Source organism: Numenius arquata, chromosome Z (assembly GCF_964106895.1).
Source record: "Numenius arquata chromosome Z, bNumArq3.hap1.1, whole genome shotgun sequence".
Taxonomy (NCBI): domain Eukaryota; kingdom Metazoa; phylum Chordata; class Aves; order Charadriiformes; family Scolopacidae; genus Numenius; species Numenius arquata.
Window position 1 is genome coordinate 53727824 of NC_133616.1, and position 18934 is coordinate 53746757.

The 18934-nt window shown below is 43.5% G+C and overlaps 1 protein-coding gene across 2 annotated transcripts; it reads right to left on the reverse strand.

The window, feature by feature from the left end:
- Positions 1–936: 936 nt before the first annotated feature.
- LPL (lipoprotein lipase) lies at positions 937–18694 on the reverse strand. Of its 2 annotated transcripts, XM_074165845.1 has the most exons (11): positions 18410–18466; positions 13581–13587; positions 11290–11453; positions 10975–11154; positions 10232–10343; positions 8096–8329; positions 7596–7838; positions 6412–6532; positions 5416–5598; positions 4160–4264; positions 949–3146 (listed from the first exon to the last, which is right to left on the reverse strand). In XM_074165845.1, exons 1-11 carry the CDS (start codon positions 18464–18466, stop codon positions 3101–3103), a joined length of 1452 nt encoding a protein of 483 aa, XP_074021946.1. In that variant the 3' UTR covers positions 949–3100. The 2 variants fall into 2 exon arrangements, with proteins under 2 accessions (XP_074021945.1, XP_074021946.1); XM_074165844.1 differs by lacking the exon at positions 13581–13587 and having other exon boundaries at positions 937–3146; positions 18388–18694.
- Positions 18695–18934: the final 240 nt, after the last annotated feature.

The following is an 18934-nucleotide window of genomic DNA, read 5'->3' on the forward strand; positions in this document are numbered from 1 at the left end:
CTCTCAAGGCTCATAAAGGAGACCTGGGTTCTTGTCCCTGCACCAAAACCCATTTCTGTTTTACCTAATAACGTGTTTACTTTTTTAAAGCCCAGCAACCTCACTACAATAGTAATATTTTGGTGCTTTTAGGAAATGCAGTCACAGGCCTTGTCTTGTACAACTGCAGGAGTCTGTCCCAGCCCCCCAAGCCCAGCTGCTGACACAGGGAAAGTGGCAGTGTCCTTTGAACATCTGTATTCCCCCTCTGCATATTGGGTGCCTCCCATCTTCCCTCTCCCATGCATTCCCCCAGGGTAGTCCCTACCCTTCTTCCCATTCCCTTTTTCATCTCTCTCCCTCCGTTCATCCTCTGCCTTTACCCCCATCCACTGCTTTCACAAATGAGGCTCTGCTCCTGTCCAGGAGCAGTATCTTTGGCCAAGCGTTGCACTCAGTCTCCCAAGCCAAGTCAGAGCTGTTCCAAATACTCCTAATATTGTGATCACAACATGTGGGTCAAAGTTATTTTCTCGCTCTTACTCCCTTAAGCAGCAGCAGTGGTAGTAAGGGAATGCTTGCTTCCTGTACCCACAGGGTCAGAATAGCTCTATTTTGGTATAGTGAGGAGCAGAGGCATAGCTCTGACATTTGCAAAAAAAAAAAAAGGAAATGAGCCTTTCAAAGTAAGGGTTGTTCTTAAAAGGGCATGAAACTTGAAAACCACAAACTGCAGGTGACTTCTCTTGTACTAGGGATACTTGCTAGCACATGGTGATTCCTTGATGTCTTGGTATGTGATTTTTGCATTTCCCAGAAGGAAATGGGAAAATAAATAAATCACACATTGCTTTAGAAAAAGTCTTACCCCATCTTTTCACCCCAGAATCCAAATAAAAGGCTATAGCCTTCGTAGAAAATATATACAGCAGATTTTTTCATCAAAATGAAACTATTGACTTTGGCATCAGTTTGAGAATTTTATTAAAACCATAGGTTTCCATTCTGTACAAAACTGAGGAGCTTTCCTTTTCAAAAAAAAAAAAAAAAAGAGAGTATTAACCACATAGGAAATAATGCAGTGTAAGTGGTTTGTTGATAAAAATATCTCTGAAAGCTATATACAGGATTAATACCACACAACTGTATTAATGTAGAGACTGTCAGCAACTGTAGCAATATATACAAACTACCTTTACACACATAAATATCTTATTTACAGCTAATAAATAACATCCAAAGCTAAATCATGTGTCCTCACGCACAAGAACCTTCACTATTTTGTATCCAAGTTCTGTATGTGTTTGTATTTGATCCTGTATTAAGAGCACACCTGTTCAGACACTTTATTTCCAAAGAACTTAACACTTAAGAAAAAATTGCAAGAAAATGTGAAGTCTATAGGGAATAAATCATTATATTTATTTTTAGAGGTCTCATATGCAGTGGCTCAATACTCAACCCCACCCTCAGTGACTCATCACATCTCTGCTGTAGTTTAAGGGTTAGGAAATCAAATGTGAGCAATTTCAGAGTTATTAATATTCCAACATATTGCACTGTTTAAGACTTTTATCCCCAAATATACTAGCAGCCATGGCTGGAAAAAAAAAAACAAACTGCACATAAATGCATACATGTTGGTTTTGCTTTCAAGATTGGATGATATTGGAGAAATCACCACCTCCACACTCTCTTGCATATGCAGAAAAAGACTACAAAAGTCAGTATCAATAGCTGCTATTACACTTCTCCGGGTGTCTACCTTCAAGCCCTTCTGCCTCCCCAGTATTCTGTTTATCTTCTAGAAAGCTAAAAGAGGACTATTGAACTTTTCAGACCACTAGAAAAAATTATGTTACTCTTAAGAAAAGGGAAGCAGAATGCCTTCAATATATCTATTTTTGGCAACTTGCAGCATGTCTAATTCAAGTGTTTTTCAGAGCGTTCATTCTTGTGCATCACACAATCAGGCTCCTTTTAACTGTCACAGCTCCTGCTCCTTGCTTAATTCCATCTCAAGTCAGAAAACCAAGCAGCTCTAGATCTAGCACTGTTTCCCAGCCAAGCAACAAACCAAGGTGGGTCACTGGCAGTCACAATTCCAGTACAGGGAAGCATGAGCATGCTTGTCACCTGCCAAGCGGATTCACTTGCACTGAAGACTGCATACAGCAGCCACTCAGCTGCATGACTAACGTGGTTTTCAAAAAGCAGAGAAACTGTCACAGTTTTGGCATATGGGATGCAAGCAACTGGTGGGAAAAAAGTAAAAAAAAAAAAAAAAAAAAAAGAAATCCATTTCCTGCAGTTTCTAGTAGCTCAATTCCTTTGCAGTTCCTTATTTACACGGTGTTGGAGGCTAGATGGTTTCATTTTCAAAGAATGAAAGCACAGATGAAAAGCTGAATGTCTGCATAGGACACTGGTATTGCTGTCTTCTCCTACAACTGCTGGGGTATTCCAGGGTAAGCTGCTTAGACGTATATAGCTTAACAGATCATACCTATTGCTAAGTGGCACTGGCATCTACCCCCAGTAAAACACATTCATAACCACAAACTAGAAAATTCATCCCCATGTTAAGTCAGTCCCTGACACACAGCAAAGGTTTTTCACATGAGAAACCTACTCATTTGCTAAACACACACCTGAAGACAGTGAACTCTAGCCACTGAACTGTCTGAAAATTCAGTGAGACAAGCCAGAAAAAAACCTGTCCAGTTTCAGAAGACTCCTGAAGAGAAAGGAAAGCCAGGTACAGGGCCTTGCTTCTTTTCAATAAACACTAGCAAATTGCTATAGAGGATCTGATGTCAAGAAACCTTGTCACAAGGCACCATGATTAAGCAAATTACTTATTCCTTCCCAGCACTCAAGCCTTTGGCAAGTTGTTTTGCGGGTTTCTTTTTGTTTTTAACTATTTGGATAATGCATCTTTATGGTTAGTAACTTTGTATGCTGAGACTTCCTTACAAGAAGTCTCCTAAAATAGCTAGGAATAGCAGGCAAAAAGCCAGCAGCGGATAAATATTTCTATATATTTGGTTCTGAACATCCAGTCCACAGGGATGAACAGACTCTCCTCCTCCCCAGTGTGGAAAAACTTCATTCTTGTCACTTAAGCAGATTCATGAGCAGAATTTTCTTTAGAAGCTTTCTTGGCACTGGGGAAAGAAAAAAAGACAGATAAGGTAAAGAGGAAGATGTTAAGATACTTGTTCCTTTTTATCTTATTTTTGAGACTTAAGATTAAAAATGTACTTCTTCACTTAACAGGAAAATAAATTACGTGCTTGGGCTTTTCCTGACTGCTGCTTGATTTTACATGTCAGATACACACACAGAGCTCTAAAGCCTCACCAGGTCATTGCCCTGGAGTGAAGGTCAGCACACGTGCCTTTTTATGCAGAACCAGATCTCAGTCTAGGAGTGTCCCCATGAGACCTTCCACACACAGCAATTGCACTAAAATAAATATAACCACTTCTGCAGATCAAACTTTGGTGGATAAAGTCCAAATACAGCTGGCCCCACATTTGAAAGTTTACTCTGGGTCAGAAAAATCGATCAAAAATAGATTAAAGTGCACCAAGGGCTATTAAACAAAGACCCAATCTCTGATCCAAATCAGAGATGCAAATCTCAGGAAGTCACTCACTTGATGGTTGCCAGCAGAAAGCAGTGTGCCAGTGAGAGCACCTGCATATGCCTGCTCAGTTTCTGTACCAGCCTCCTAATCTGCTGCTGGCCAGTGTGGAAGTAGGGCTCTGGACTGACTCAGTGTGGATGTTTGGATGTTCTTCAATTAAAGGTAAATGTAGGGCATCTTTAGATAGAGGCATGTTTTCCTCTTTTTGTTAGTGCCTTGTCTGTAAACCCTCTCTTACAGTCATTTATATTTGGTCACCATATGCATGCGAGAGGCAGTGACTTGTACTGGCTTTTCAGATATGCTAACAACCACACAAAGAGATGGTTAACAGAGAACCAAATTAGGGGGTTTTAAGCTGCCAAAGCTGCCATAAGCAATCCTCAGGTTATGATGCCTCCTCTGAGTTATGCTTCTGAAGCCTTAAGAAGACTAGTGCACGAGTCAACTAAATCAGGAGGTTTTGTTATATGCTCCTGCTACCACTCAAGTTTTCCCCAAACCGAAACCAATAGTGATGGTTCATACCCTCCTCTCTTCTTGTTGACAGGCTGCTCCGAGCATTTCACGAATATTGCTGCCTCTTCTCCCTTACTGAGATGCGAGGTGCCATCTCGAGAACAGAACACCACCCTGTGGAATAAATATTGGACAATCACATGACTGAGACACACATCTTTTTAACTGTAGGAACAGGACTAGTGCTTGGAAGCTGTCTTTGCACTTTGTCATGTGGGGCACTAATACTTTACAAGCCGGTAAGAAAATTATTTTTAAAAGATAATTCTGTGACAAAAGAAACACTGTGCAAGAAAAACTGGTAAATGCATTACGCATGAACCTCAAACTATAGCCATAACTTTCACTGGTCCTCTGCATAAAATCTTCTTGTGGCGAAGAGAGCAGAATCTCTATTTCAAAGTCTTTTGCATCTTTATTTACACCAGTCCTTGTGTGACTTTGTCAGGTGAATGATCGTGGAAGCAAGTCTTACTCCCTCAAATATTTGCCAACAAAGTAGGTTGCCAATTCCAGCAAACCTGAGCAGTTGCTTTTCTATTTATCAGTACTTTCCCCACCCCTATATTTGTTTAACTCTGATAACTGTTCTTTGATCAAGTAACTGCCTTGTGTATTCAAAGGCAGAAAATATTATTCACATTACTCTACACAGGACATGCATACTCTCTTCTGGGTCCATTTCATCCTAACTTGGATCTTTTTAAAGATGAGATGTAAGATTCAAGTCAAAACAGTTCTGTTCAGATTTTGCTGTTTTAACATTCACGCATTAGCAGCATCCCACAACAGCCATGTTTCAGGTCTTCACCCACCATTCAGGTATTCAACTCCTATGAAAATCCAGTTTAACAAAGCAATGATTTCTTGTGCAAACACACTTTCGGAAGGATTTCTAGAAATCTCCTTCTAAGCATGCTCTTTGCAAGAAAATCTACATGAATATCCAGCATAAGAAAGGAGGTGGGGACACCTGCAAATGCAAACAGATGGAGATCCTCTCCAGCGTATCATAACCAACCTGAGGCACATGAGACACTGGTACACAGATGTATTATGTAGGAGTAACACTACAGATTGCAGATCCCAGTGGAAGCAAACCTGACTGACATGAATGCCAGTTTAGTGCCATTGGAGCCCTGATTATCAGTGCTGCACCCATTTGTAACTGCTTTCCATGTTTTGTCCCACCCTGCGAGATACCAAGAATCAGGAAACACTGTCAATTAAAACTAATGTAGCTTATAACAATCAAAACAAGTTACTTTTTCTGAGTTTCTCCTGACTTCACTCTGACTCTCTGGATGTCAAATGTAAAAGGAGTCCACCAGTCTGACCAGCTAAAGAAGGTGTCTTTCTCCCACTGCAGCTTCAGCATAAGTAAGTCACCAATGTCCACTTCTGTGTAAATCAGGAAGGAAAAGGTCTTGTTTGAGGAGACTTCAGGCCTGTGGAGAGGGGAATAAGGAATAAGAAACAAAAAAAGTGGCAATTGTAGGACAGATAAGAAAAATTGAAGTCCTGGTTCTGTTTCCCTTTATGTCCTTCAGAGAAGGAAGCAACCTTCTCCATAGTTCTGATGAATGGAATAAGATAAAAAACACCTTGAGCTGTGGTAGAGGCACAAGGAAAAGCTTTCTGCAGCAAGGCTGGTAAAATCCTGAGACGGACTACCAGGCAAGGGGTGTCTTCTCCAATGCTGGTGGCTCTCAAAAACCAGACAAGCACCAGCCAGGAACAGTTTAGGTTCCTCAGAGTAGGAAACAGACTTTGGTGCTTTCTAGCTCCATTCCCTGCCAGCCTGTGTGCAGGGATGTAAGCACAGACTTCTTATTTGTAGAGCTGTGGAAGCAAATCCTGCCTCCCCCAGCTTCTGCACTGAGGTCTTCAGACCCATCAGACAATTAACTTCAAGTTGCAGTCTGCTTTTAGGGAGCTTTAAAGCAGCTGGAACATGGCATAAAGATACTGAAAAGAGAATAAGACAAGAAACCTGCCACACCAGAAAAACTCTTATCACGCTGAGCTACAAGCCAGACTTCACATTTCCGTATTTCAGATTTCTTATCAAGGTCAGCTCCTACAGAGCTTAGATCATTAGCTTCAGCATTGGATGCATTCCCTTGATCAAGGAGACAAGAGGAGATTCTGGGACCTTGTAAGATTTCTGTAACTAAAGCTAGAACAAGTTTTTCAGCTAGGGCTCTAACAGACATAGGTAGACTCAACAGTACATTGCAGTTGTTTCTGTAGCTACTCACAGTGTGAAAGCAATGTTCTCGCTCTCATCTAGAGTGCCATAGAGAGAGATCAGGAACGGCTGGTTTGTCTTGGTCGTATTAGTCTTTCCAAAGAAGTGGATCTTGACCTGGTAATGAAAGACTGGAAAAAAACACAAAAGAAAAAGCCATTAGGAAAAAACTCAACCTCCAAAGAGACTGCTGGTGACAAAACCACCCAACCCCCCCATGCAAATCCTAGGCTGGACTATGCCAACATGAGTAAACTGAGGAGTTTAGTTGCCCGCAGGTATCCAGGAAACTATTTTTGTGAGCAAAGGAATCATGATTAAAAACCACCTTTGCAGTTTTTGCAACTACACTCTCCATTTAAGTTGACTCTGCACTTAATTACCCCAGAGTCTGCAGTATCCCCTTCAAACCTTGCCATCCTTGACTTGAAACAAGTGAGCCATGCCCTCCTCATACAGGAGCTGTGGTGAAAAAATTTCAGCCCACTGACACTGCAGATTGAGCACCAAATGCCAACAAACCACTATTCTTGCAGCTGTTCTAACGCTGCAGGAATGTGCCCTCTGATTGCTGGTATGTCACACAATGAGAATACCGTGTGGTACAGTCAAAGCTAGAGAGTAAAAAAAATAAAGTAGTAAAATCTAACTCAGAAGCTATTTCCCCAGCTGAAAGCCTTCCAGTTCTTTCTGGCAGTGTCCTTCTCAGACCTGTGGCAAAGGGAATCAAGAAGTTCTGTGATATTTTAAGGAGGGCTGGTGCTCCTCTGGCAAAGGCACTATGAACACCTGCACATCTTTACAAAAGTTGTGCATCAGCCTGAACTCTGCTGATTATTTTCCCAGCTGTAGGAAAAATTCATTTGGATGAAAAATACTAAAAAAATTTGGAAGATTCAGTTGTTCCAAGTGACCGGGCCACAGTGTAAATAATCTTATTTTTGCCACTTAGAAGCTTGTTACAAAAATACCTTCCTTTTTGTATTCTATCACCAACCTACACACCTAGATGAAGATGACACCATTTTTCTGAGACTGCATTTCAGCTTGCATTTAATGGCAAACTGCAGGCAAGTTCACCCCCGCTCACTGCAGGCACCAAAGCAGCAATAGTCATCTGCAGCATGCACCCGCCCTGACACACAGCTGAGCAAAAGTACCAGTCTTGCTCACCAGTAAGCAAGCAGGACCTACCTTTATAGGGCATCTGAGCACGTGTCTTCAGGTACATTTTGGTGTTTCTCTTTGTTCTCACTCTGTTGACCTTGTAACCCAAATTGTTGCAGCGGTTCTTACGGCAGCTCAGGCAGAGACCCTTCTCAAAGGCCTCCTTTGTGTTGCAGCGGTAGGCCATGCTGGGCTTTTCTTCATAGAGGAGTGAGTCAATGAAGAGGTGGATGGATCGTTCATGGGAGCATTTCACCAGCTGATCCACATCTTGAAAGAAAGAAAATGTGTACTATGTATACACACATACGTACAACGATATAAACCCCTAAGCAATGCTGTCGACAGGCATGATCCACTATGCCAGAGCTGGGCTTTATAGAGTTACTTCTTCTAAAAGCACTTAAAAGAACAAGTTCCTGTCCCACTTAAGTTCTCTCTCAAAGAGATCTTTGCTTGCAGGAAGCCTGCAGGCTACTGAGGATCTCCCTTCCGATGTTACACTGCTTGTTTCAGAGCAGCCTCACCTGCAAAGCCTTTTTCAGCAATCAGACGGAGTGCTTCTCCCAAGTTGCAACCCGGCTGGAAGCCTCCACCATTAGGATAAATATCAATGTGTCCAACAGGCTTCTGGATCCCAATGCTGCGGTCTGGAGAGCCTCGAGTGTAGGTGTGTAGGACATCGACAAAGTCAGCATCATCCGGGGAGAGGCGAGTGAGAGCATCAGCATACTCAAAGGTAGGGCCAGCTGGATCCAGGCCTTTATAGGGCAAACCACAAAGAAAAACTGAGATTGTCTGCCAAAGACACTGCACTGACAGTGACAACAAATGTCAAAAGTCAGCTACTATGTTGGGCTGGAGTATTGCATATGGTGTTGGTGTCACTGCAGACATTACAGTAGGATCATTTAAGTAGTATTCATGTATTCAGTAGAATCAAATACACTACCTTGAAATACTGTCACTGTTTAAAAAAAAAACAAGGTGTATGTAAACATATGTAAAGAGGCCCAGATAACTTCCTCAGTTGTAGCATTTCCAGTGGATGGAAAAAAACAAGCTAGTAAATATTTTCTCAATGTCTTCTTTTGTCAAGAATTCTAAAATGTCTATCTGAAGTGTGTAAAATCTCTTGCTGCTAACTCCCTGCCAGGGGAACAAGTGGGAAACATGAATGAGAGCTTCACTGTTTACAAGCCTAAGGGGAAGGGGATTATTATGGTAAACTGTCAAGCTACAGCAACACTGACATCAAAAACACCCAGAACTATTCTGTTGGTGAACAAGTACTCTCTCTTGAATCCAGACAACTATGTGAGAGCTGGCTGAAGGCAGAGCTGAAGGGACATGTCTTTTCTGCAGCCCTCTGGGGAAAGGCATCTGGGTTGCCCGCCCCTGATTAGCCTCACTCAGCCTGAGCTGCATTGCCCTCTGCTCTGAGGACTTCAGGGACCACATCCCATTGCTCCTTGTGCTTAAAGGTGATGCTGCTTTCCCATCCTGGGCACCAAGGGCAACCATGGGGGCATAACAGAGAGCTACTGCTATTTGAGTGATTTGGCAGCCTCAGTGAAAGCATCAAAGCTGCAGATGAGAGAAAGGAAGGGTAGAGTGATTAGTGCTTTGGCCTCCTTATTTTAACCTGCAACCTCTCAGGAGTCAGCCTTTCCTGGTGCAACTGCTGCCTAGCCCACCCCCCCCCACCCCCTCCAGAATGCCTGTGGATCTGGGATCATAGCCAGCTCAGGTGAAAGGGCAAACGGTGCCAGGAGGAAGGGAGCTAGGCTCCCATTTGAATGCTGCTCCCATGCTCTCTCAGCAGCAAAGACACCACAGATGAGTGCTTTTCTTAGCCTCATTTGCTGATGTTGGCATTTCCTTTGTCACTGAGATCAGTGCAAGGGGTTCAGCTCTCCAGGTGCTGGGCTGTAAAGCAGCCCCAGAGTGGCCATGCACTCTGCCTTGTCTAGCACACTAAGACATCTAAACACGCACAGGAACAAGGAAAGCTGATGTATACTTCTCTCCCCTTCCCAAAACCATCCCAGTATTATTTTCAGCCTAGAATATTACTTGAGCCTGTTAGTATTTATTTTTTTATTAACCAACAGCAGATCTCTTCTGATTATCTGTGCAGTCTCCCTTTGAGCCCATATAAACTTTCGCAGCATCCCACGGCAAGGAGCTCTGCAGGTACTTACACCCACTGCAGGAGGATCCACCTCCCAGGTTTTTTTTTTTTTTTTTTTTTTAATGGCTCCCACCAGCTGCAAGGGGTGACTGCCTGGATGAAGACAACTAGCTGAAGTTCTCATGCTGCAAGAAACACTGACCTTCTCCAAGCCATGGATTTGGCCAGGCTCAATCAAATCTCCCCCAACTAATCTTTTTTTATGACCGATGAATCCTCTGCCTACTCTACTCACTTTTTGTGCAGAAGATTGAGGTCTCTCACCCACCACCTTTGCTGTTTTCTGAACTTTTCTGAATTTTTCCAGTTCTACTACAGAAATACCAGCCCTGCTGATTCAATAAAGCATGAACCCATAACCTAAGCACTGCCAACAAGCAACAATTATTCTGGTGATTTTCCACAGGAACATAATATTTCAACATGGAAGAGATAAGACTGTCCACTCTAGAGCAAAAGGTTTTCTTACCAGTAATTCTGTTCACCTTCTTCTTGGTCAGACTCCCAGCAATCCCAGCAGCATGAGCACCAAGACTGTACCCCAGCAAGTGGACATTGTTGAGCGGATAATTGAATTGCTCCTGCAGAAGAAAGCAATTTGTTTAAAGTTTGAAGTCAAACGGGAAAACATGAGAAGACACAAGGGAAAATGTTTCGTAAACACTGGGATTTCTCTTTGAGCCAATAATAATAAAAGAAACACTAAATACAATTAACATAGTTGTGCCATACTAGGTTCACTTGAGTTAACTAACTTAAGGCAAAAAACTAAGCAGAGCGGAATACAGAATGAAGGACAGAACACAGGGCTGTGTATTAGCGAAGTTCTTCAGCCACCCCCTTCCCATCAGTTTCTGGATCTCCTAAGTATTTCCCAAAGGCAGGGCAGACTTCTGTTTCCCAGGGGCTGGCTTCTGTGTAATATACAGGGACCTGCCTTTCACAGCTAATTCTCACAGAGCCTTCAGGAATATTGTGGACTCACAGGGCTCCACAGACCGCAAGGTGAAGTTTCTGGAATGCACTATAAAAAGGCCTCCTTGTGTAAGGGATAACCATTAAATTAAATCTGGGATTTTTACCAGCAGAAGTACTGTCTGCAACAGCTTAAATCCATCTACCCCACAGGAGATGATTAACACAGCTGCATCATTGCTGTTTTGTCTCCTAGGATGTTATGTACAGTGTGAGACACGTGACTGCATGTCTTACCTCCATCCAGTCAATGAACATAGCAACATCCTTTCCCACCAGCTTAGTGTATGCAGCGGACACTGGGTAGTGCTGCTGAGCTCGAATTAGCCAGTCCACCACAACAACATTTGAATCAGGTTCCCTCTTGTACAGAGCATCCACCAGCTTCGGGACCCAACTCTCATACATTCCTGTCACCTGTTGGTTGTTTTTTTTAATTAAAAAAAGAGATCTGTTACTATTATCTGTGGGATAGAGACACCTCAGCTGATGTATCTAGCACAGTTTATCAGGATTGTGGTTAAAAGGGCGATTCCTCCCCTTTCTTCTTACCGTCCACCCATGGATCACCACAAAGGTTTTACTGGTATGGTTGAAGTTGCACTGTGCCAGGCTGTCCACCTTCCCAGGAACCAGGTAGCAGACATCTTCATCAGGCTCTGCAGGCGTCCGTAAGGAAAACTTGCTCTCAATTCCCTCAAAATTGGTGTCAGCGTCTGATATGGAAGAGCACAGGAAATATGCAGCAGTGTTTTAGCAACATTAGGACACACAGCTCAGAAGTCATAGGTACAGTGTTGGAAGACATCAGGAACAGCCAAGAAATTGGACATGTGTTTTTCATGTCCTACAGCACTCCTTTTTGTGCCACATCAGCCATGCAAATAGGAAATCAAAGGGTAAAAATTGCTCTCCCTTCAAGGTCCTGCTAAAACAGTGAGAAACTGGCTAGCTGTCAGAGAGGTATGATTTTCTTTTAGAATTCAGTATTTTCCCCATTACATTATAAACAGGAAACCTGCAAATTACCACAGCAGTGCAGAAAACTGCACAGGACACTCATAGACAGTACATGCAGGAAAGCCACAAGTTCCTACCATATTATTACATATTTTGGTGGTGCATCTTCCACATCACTTCATCAATAATCACTGCCTAACAAGGCTCTTCACAGCACCCAGTAGTTGCAGTGCATAAAAATAAGAGCTGCAGAGTCACCACTGCTAGTTTTAACCTTTTACCAACAGAGAAAAACAGCAGAGGAGAAGATCAGACACCCATTAAGAAAACCCAATTAGCAAAGCAGAAGCCTGTAGTTTGAAGGCAGTATTTTTTCAGATCATCTGATAAGCAACACTACAGAAAAAAAAAAAATCTTCCTCTGTCTGAAGCTATTTTGAATCCGGGGGGTTAGGGGGAAAGTGAAGATCATGTACTGGTAGTAACAAAGCATTCGATGGCCTGAAAAGATCACTTCTTAGAGAACTCCCTCCAGCTTCCCGCTTCAAAATTTAAGTTTTCCTTTTGTTCCTGCCAAGGCAAAGAAGTGACTTCAGGCTTCATGCTAACTACTTCCTTTGTCTGGGAAGAAACTTAAATGCCTCCTCCTTTTACGACTGATTCAATACTTAAGCACCTCTATATCCAGCAGGCACTGTAATTAACTGTGGCCTGAAACTCCAATGCTTTTCAAAAACTGGGCCCTACTTTGGCAACTTGTGTTTAGCAAATATTGATTGCCTGTTTTCCAAGTGGAGCTGAACTCAGGCCAACTCAGTGTTGTGTTTTCTGGCATCATGACCACCAAGCATTCACAAACCCCTAAACACACATTAATGAATGGCTCCAAGCCACCATAGGGCATGCAAAGGGACATGGTAAGGACCTCATGCCAGCCACAAAACAAACTTCCACTCCCCTTCTTCCCATTGCAGAAGAGTTTTTTTTTTTTGACAACTGGTAGATTCGCATTTCTCCATGAAGCTGTGCTGCATTGCTCAGAGGCAATGAATAATGAACTATCAAATTTTTTTTCTAAAACTTAGTGTTTCCAGTCTTCTCATTCAAGCTACCATACTCAGTAGGGCACTGACTTAGGTCAACCTCAACTCAGCCTTCAGGTAGCTATTCCTGCTGTGCTTGCAGGGCCACAGAAATCAGGGTCTAACCTTGTGTGAGGCGTAAAACCAGCATACAGGCTGGCAACAAATGCTGATGTACAAGCCTCGGAGAGACTGCCTAACACTGCCCGAGTTCATCAGGACTTCTCACCTGCTGAAAGCAAAGCACGTGCAGGACAGTAACAAGAACTGTGCACTGAACAGAGGCAGCGCTCAGCCTCAGGTTTTGACCTTGACTGCATTAGGCTGGCTAGTTAATCCAGGATAATTACACTGAGGCCCCCCTTCCTGACTCTTTCCTCTTAAAGAAGGGATAAAGTTTATGAAAAACACCTTTCTCCAAAACAGTAGAAGTATTCACACAAATGTGAATATAAGGATTTACCTACAGAAAGCAAAATTTACCAAACTGGTAACCAAATGCTGATCTTTCTCAGAAGTTGCCCCTTTCTTATATTTTTGCACATCCAAAACTGTTTTCTCACAAAGAGAATACAAAACCTCTTTCTGAAACAAATCTTTAGACTTACACTATTTACTTTTTAGCCAGAAGAGGCCCAAAGGCTGATGGGTTAAATATCAACTGTAACTTTTCACTCAGCAGTGAATCAGTAAAACCTTGAAAGGACCAAGAACAGCTTTCAACTTTAAGGCATACAGTGCAAGGACTTTCAATTATGCATATTCCTGCCCAGCACAGGAAGGCAAACAAGAATAGTCCACCTGCTCCCTAGTTAATAGTGCTTCCTTTCATACTTAGGTTTAATTCAAAAGGGAAATGATATCTATCTGATAATCATCCAAAAATCTAAATCTATTAAATTGATATCCTGTCTTTGAGAGTGTTTTCAACTACAAACACATGCTAGAATTTGCATGTAAATTCAGACCATGTCTCTTTTGGAAAGACGTTTGTAACAAAGTAAATTTACAATTCTAAATGCACCACACTTAAAGGTGCACTTAAATTGCAGTACAGTAGCATCCCCGCCACTGAAGATGTGCAAAGAGCTTCACAACTATTTGTAGGTTTCAGCCTAAAAATCTTTGGGTGGGACTTAAGGACTTAGGAGCACTGAGATGCAGTTACCACCAGGAGCGCAGCAGCTGCAAATAGCCCATGAGTTATGGAAATGGCAGAAGGCCACTCTGCTCATTTAGCCATGTTGTATGAGGAATTAGAAAGTGAGATGAAATTATTGTTAGCATCTTTTATGCTCACAAAGTGTCACACTATCTAATGTCCACATATGCTCAGTTCCCAGCAGCAAGTTACCCTCTGGATAAGGGAAATGTGTGTGGTGATGTTTGTTACAGACTTCTTAATGAAGTGCTCATTAAGAAGCTATCCTCAAAATCTGCCCGAGTTTGGCTTTGCAAATTCTGTATGGCTCAGAGCCTCAGATAACTTGTCTGTACCTCATGTCGCGCTGCACACATTCTGCAGTATCACCTCACCTCCCACCTTCTGCAGACTAAATTTTACAAATACAGTAAAAAGTTACACAATAGTATGCACACACTCACCACACGTACTGACAACTGTAAGTACCATGCTTTAAAACAGCAGCAGAGAAGCTACAAAGTGTATCACTTCAGAAAACTGGCATTCCCCACTTCTACTTTTGCACCTCAAAGTACCTTGGTCTACTTGAAGTTACTCAGAACCAAACTTTGTCATACATAAGACTTTTGTCACAGATCTTTTCCTCATAGATTTAAAGTGAGAAGTCTCCTTGAATCATGTCCTGACCGAGCTAGTCAGTTCGGTCTCATTCTTACAGCCTTACAAAAAAACCAAAGAAATGCAGAGACAAATGAAGAGTGTACATACACACTGACCACAGGTTAGTTAATGACATGTTGTAACCTAAATTAATTAAGCCAGGGAAAACCCAGAAATGAGCAGTCTTCAGATGTTTCTGAAATGTAGATAGAAATTTACCTGAATTTGCAGCATGTTTTACATAACGTATATACAGAATCAGATACAAAGAAATTTACGTGCATCCATACTGAGACACTGGAGTAGTTTTTAGTGACAAGAATGCAAGTCCATTTCTAAACACAGCCTTGAAGAGAAGCAGACCTGGAGGTAAAAATGTGGAGACAAAGCAAATCCATGCTTTTGCTAAAAAAAAAAAAAAAAATAAAAAAAAATCACACTTTCCAAGTCTTAGTTTGTTACAGAGTCATAAAGGCACATGGCTCTGTACTGCAAAAGCTTCCAGGTGCACAGTTGCAAATACAAGCGCCTGCCACAAAATAAAAGTTTTCTGGCCACTGCTATGAGCTTACAGTTAACAAGGTGACACACCAAGAGATTATTTAGGGAACTGGAAAATGGAGCGGAATTAAGAATTAAGTCAACAATTTCAGACCCAAAATGGCTTTCCTAACAACCTACAGGCTGCACTGCTAAACTCCATCATTTCATCACGCTCTGCAAACTTTCTGATGCTTTTCTCACACCTTCACTTACATAAGGTCAGTCTTCATATTTTAAAAAAGCTGTCCTGTACATCAAGGTATGCAGAATATCATAGAACTCAGAAGAAAGTTAAAAAAAAAAAATGGGGAAAGGTCAGTAGTTTATTTTCCTGTTTAAACCTCATGATGCTTTGGACTTGCAATTTGTGAAACGCTATTCAGGTAGGGACTCCTATCAATTTTGAAAGCATCCCACTGACTTTAAACATTCTGACACAGTACATATACAAATTCACACACTAGTTGAGAATTCAGCTTCAAGTTTCCTTCATGGGAAGCCCCGGGCAACCTGGCAACTGGTTTTGATGAACAAAACTCCTTATCACTGGTCAGCTGGGTGAGAACGTGGGCTTTGAGGAAGTAACAGCATCTGAAATATTAATCAAAAGTTAAACTGTCCGCATCAGATACAGGATGCCAAATATGACAACAATGCATTTGCCAGAATCAGCACACCTGAACTATAGTTTTAAAAAGGGAATCTTTGATAAACAACAATTTCCTAATGTTATGTACACAGAAGTGGTAATACTATTAGCTAGGTGCAACGATCGTTAGAAGTTATACTACTAGATTGTGTAAACTCAAGCCCACACAGACATGCATGCACATACATGCACAGCAGCAAACATCTGCATGTTGCATCAAACATTTACATAACCAGCTGGAGTTAACAGGAATAACTCTTCCCTCAGCTGATAACCAGCATCATGATCATCCATCAATCAGTCATACCAAAATCCTAAATGAGTTCGGAAGCAAACTCATGGTCAGCTGTAATAAAGCAGCTGTATCACAGAAAATGTTATTGTTTAATTTGAAATCAGAATACTGTGTTGCAATCCCATGAAACCTATCCCACAAGTCAGGTTATTGTTTAACTTTGCTGTAAAGAAATTACAACTTCAAGTTTATTTACGTTTTCCTTAGTGGCAGAGCCCTGAGAATATGTTCTCCTGCACCTCCCAGGCAGAGTTACAAGAAAGAGCAACACCCCTGAAAAGCAACTGGGCCCAAGCTCAGATTCTGAGCAGGGACCTGCCAGCTCAAGTCCTGCAGCTGGCAAAACGAGGGCAAACTCCTGTTCTGACACTCTGCACATGGGTGCTCGCCCTTTTGCAAGGCACTCCCTGACAAATAGATCCTTACTCAGCTGCAGCCAGGAGGCTTGTAACTCAACCCAGCAGAGCTCTTGCCATCCATCAGTCCCTCTGGGGTATCTGGAATTAGCCCAAGACAATAAAATGCAATCACTGTCAGGCATTGCGGTAATATGGAGTAAAGGATGCATGAGAAAGCCACACCATGCAAGTACTTCTGCACAGAAGAGATTTCAGCAAACTTTTAGCATGAGGTAGCACTCATACTATTCTCCAGCACACTTTTGATGCCTGACAGCCTCACCTCTGTGCCTTCTCAGAAATGCATTGTTTCTAGAAAGGCCATGCCACAGCTGCCCTGGTAGGTCTATCCCAAACACAGGCATAGCAAACTCCAGCAGCTCACATCACACAGCACTGTAAGTCTGCTGTAACCCCTGACTCTGAATTTACAGTGGTAAAAATAGAGATCAGAATGTATTCCTAGTAATGTTTTTATCTTTTCCTGGAACACCAATATTATCTTCACCTAGAATATCTTTTTTATGTTGTTTATTAAATACTCTGGATTCCTGGAGGGCTGGATCATGTGTTTTTCATGGTTTCAAAACACCCTTTTAATCTGGTGTGCAAGAAATAATGTCGGACTGAAGGCTTGGATAGTTTTAGGATGAGCACACAACCTGTTTTCGTATAACCTGCTCTTAAGAAAAACAATGTAATCATTAGTAAGTCTGTGGCAAATCAGTTCCTACAGGGATGAAAGCTTGCTCTGGCGAGATAGTTATTTTAATGTCTGAAACTCGGATACTGTGATGAAAACTGCTTTTGATTGCCTCTGATGACACAAGATGGAATTCAAAGGAAGAATACATTCCTTTGGCTGTGCCCTAGCACCCCATCCTCTTACTTTTGAATACTTCCCTTCAGCTTCCTTGTACACAAAGGAAACAACAAAGGCATCTGCAGTGAAAAAAGCAGCAGTTTCCATATTCCATTTTAGTATCACACAGTAGTTCTAACAGCTTCAGCCACATTTTCTCCTAAGGCTGTGGACTTTTAAAGATAGGCATTATATGTGCCAGATTAGCGTAAGAAAGTGACTGTGTCAGGGCACTGCTAACAGAAGTTTGAGGATAATCCTAAAACTAGTCTCCTGGCTCATTAAAGATGCAATCACGTTGTGATTCACCATAAGAGCATTAGTGAACATCCAGTAGTCAACGTTCACACCTGTTCCACTTTCTCTAGCCTGGAAGAGGGCGCCTATGCACAAACGCAGGTACAATAGGTATAGTGTAAGTACGCTCATATATGTATATACAGACACTGTGAGAGCATACCCCTCCGTTCACTTTTTCCCTAAAGGAATCTGCTCCAATAAAGGCATTAATTACAACCCAAACACATTATCGTGGTCCTGACGAAACTCAGCCTTGCCTTAGACAATTCGGACCAAGAGTCGTAGGAAGTTGGGATGCAGGGCTCCCATGGGACTGGCGAGTCCCACGCACGACGGAGAGCCCTGGCCCTGCAGGGAGCCGAGGGACCGTGGTGCTACCGCTGTGCCAATCCAGCAAAGGATTCTTGGAAGCCACCTTGCTCCTGGGGAAAAGAGACATCCCAAACCTCCACAGCCCGTGCCATCACCCCGGCACTGCGCTCAGGGCAGGAAACCTAACAGGATGCAGGTCCTCCCAGCATCGCTCTCCAGCGCCTTCCCAGGCCACCCAGGTCCCGCGGCACCCTCAGCGCCCCCGGAGAGCCTTGCAACGCTAAGCTGCAAACTGCCCTTTCCCGCCATGCCGCCGACATTCCCCCCGGGCACACCTTCCCCCCCAACACGCAACAGGCATGCCCGGCAGCTCCCCTCCACCCCCCAGCGGGGTGGACTCCCTCCAGGCCCCCCCGCACCGCCCCCTTCCCGGGCCGGGACTTACCGCCGGCGGCGGGGGCCGGGGCCGCGCCGAGAGCCGCCACCCAGAGGCAGAGGGCAGCCAGGAACGCCTTCCTCCCCATCTCGCCTCCTCGCTCCCTGCGCTCTGCCGCGGCAGAAAAGTTTCGGTGCAAAAGTAAGAGGGGGGGAAAAAAAAAAAAAAAAAGTTTCAGGTTTCTTTCTTTCTTTTTTTTTTTTTTTTGGTTGCTTTTTAAAAATACAACTGTAGCGCAAAGCTGAGGCGCCGGCAATGAACCACCGTGGGAGCGTCCGTCCCCCCCCACCGACGGCTATCAAGCCAACCCCCTGCCACCGCCGCTCCCGCCCCGGGCCCTTATGTCCCCGCCAATATGCAAATATGCAAATGAGCGCGCACATCCATTGGGCGCGCGCCGCGGGGGCGGGGCGGGGCGGGGCGGGGGCCGAGCCGCTCCCGCGGGGCGCCGCGACCCTGGGCGGCCCCCGGGCAGCGCGTCCCCGGTCACGGCGCGTCCCCGGGCTCGGCGCGGGGTGCCCCGGCCTGGCCCGGCCCGGCGAGGCGCGGCACGGCG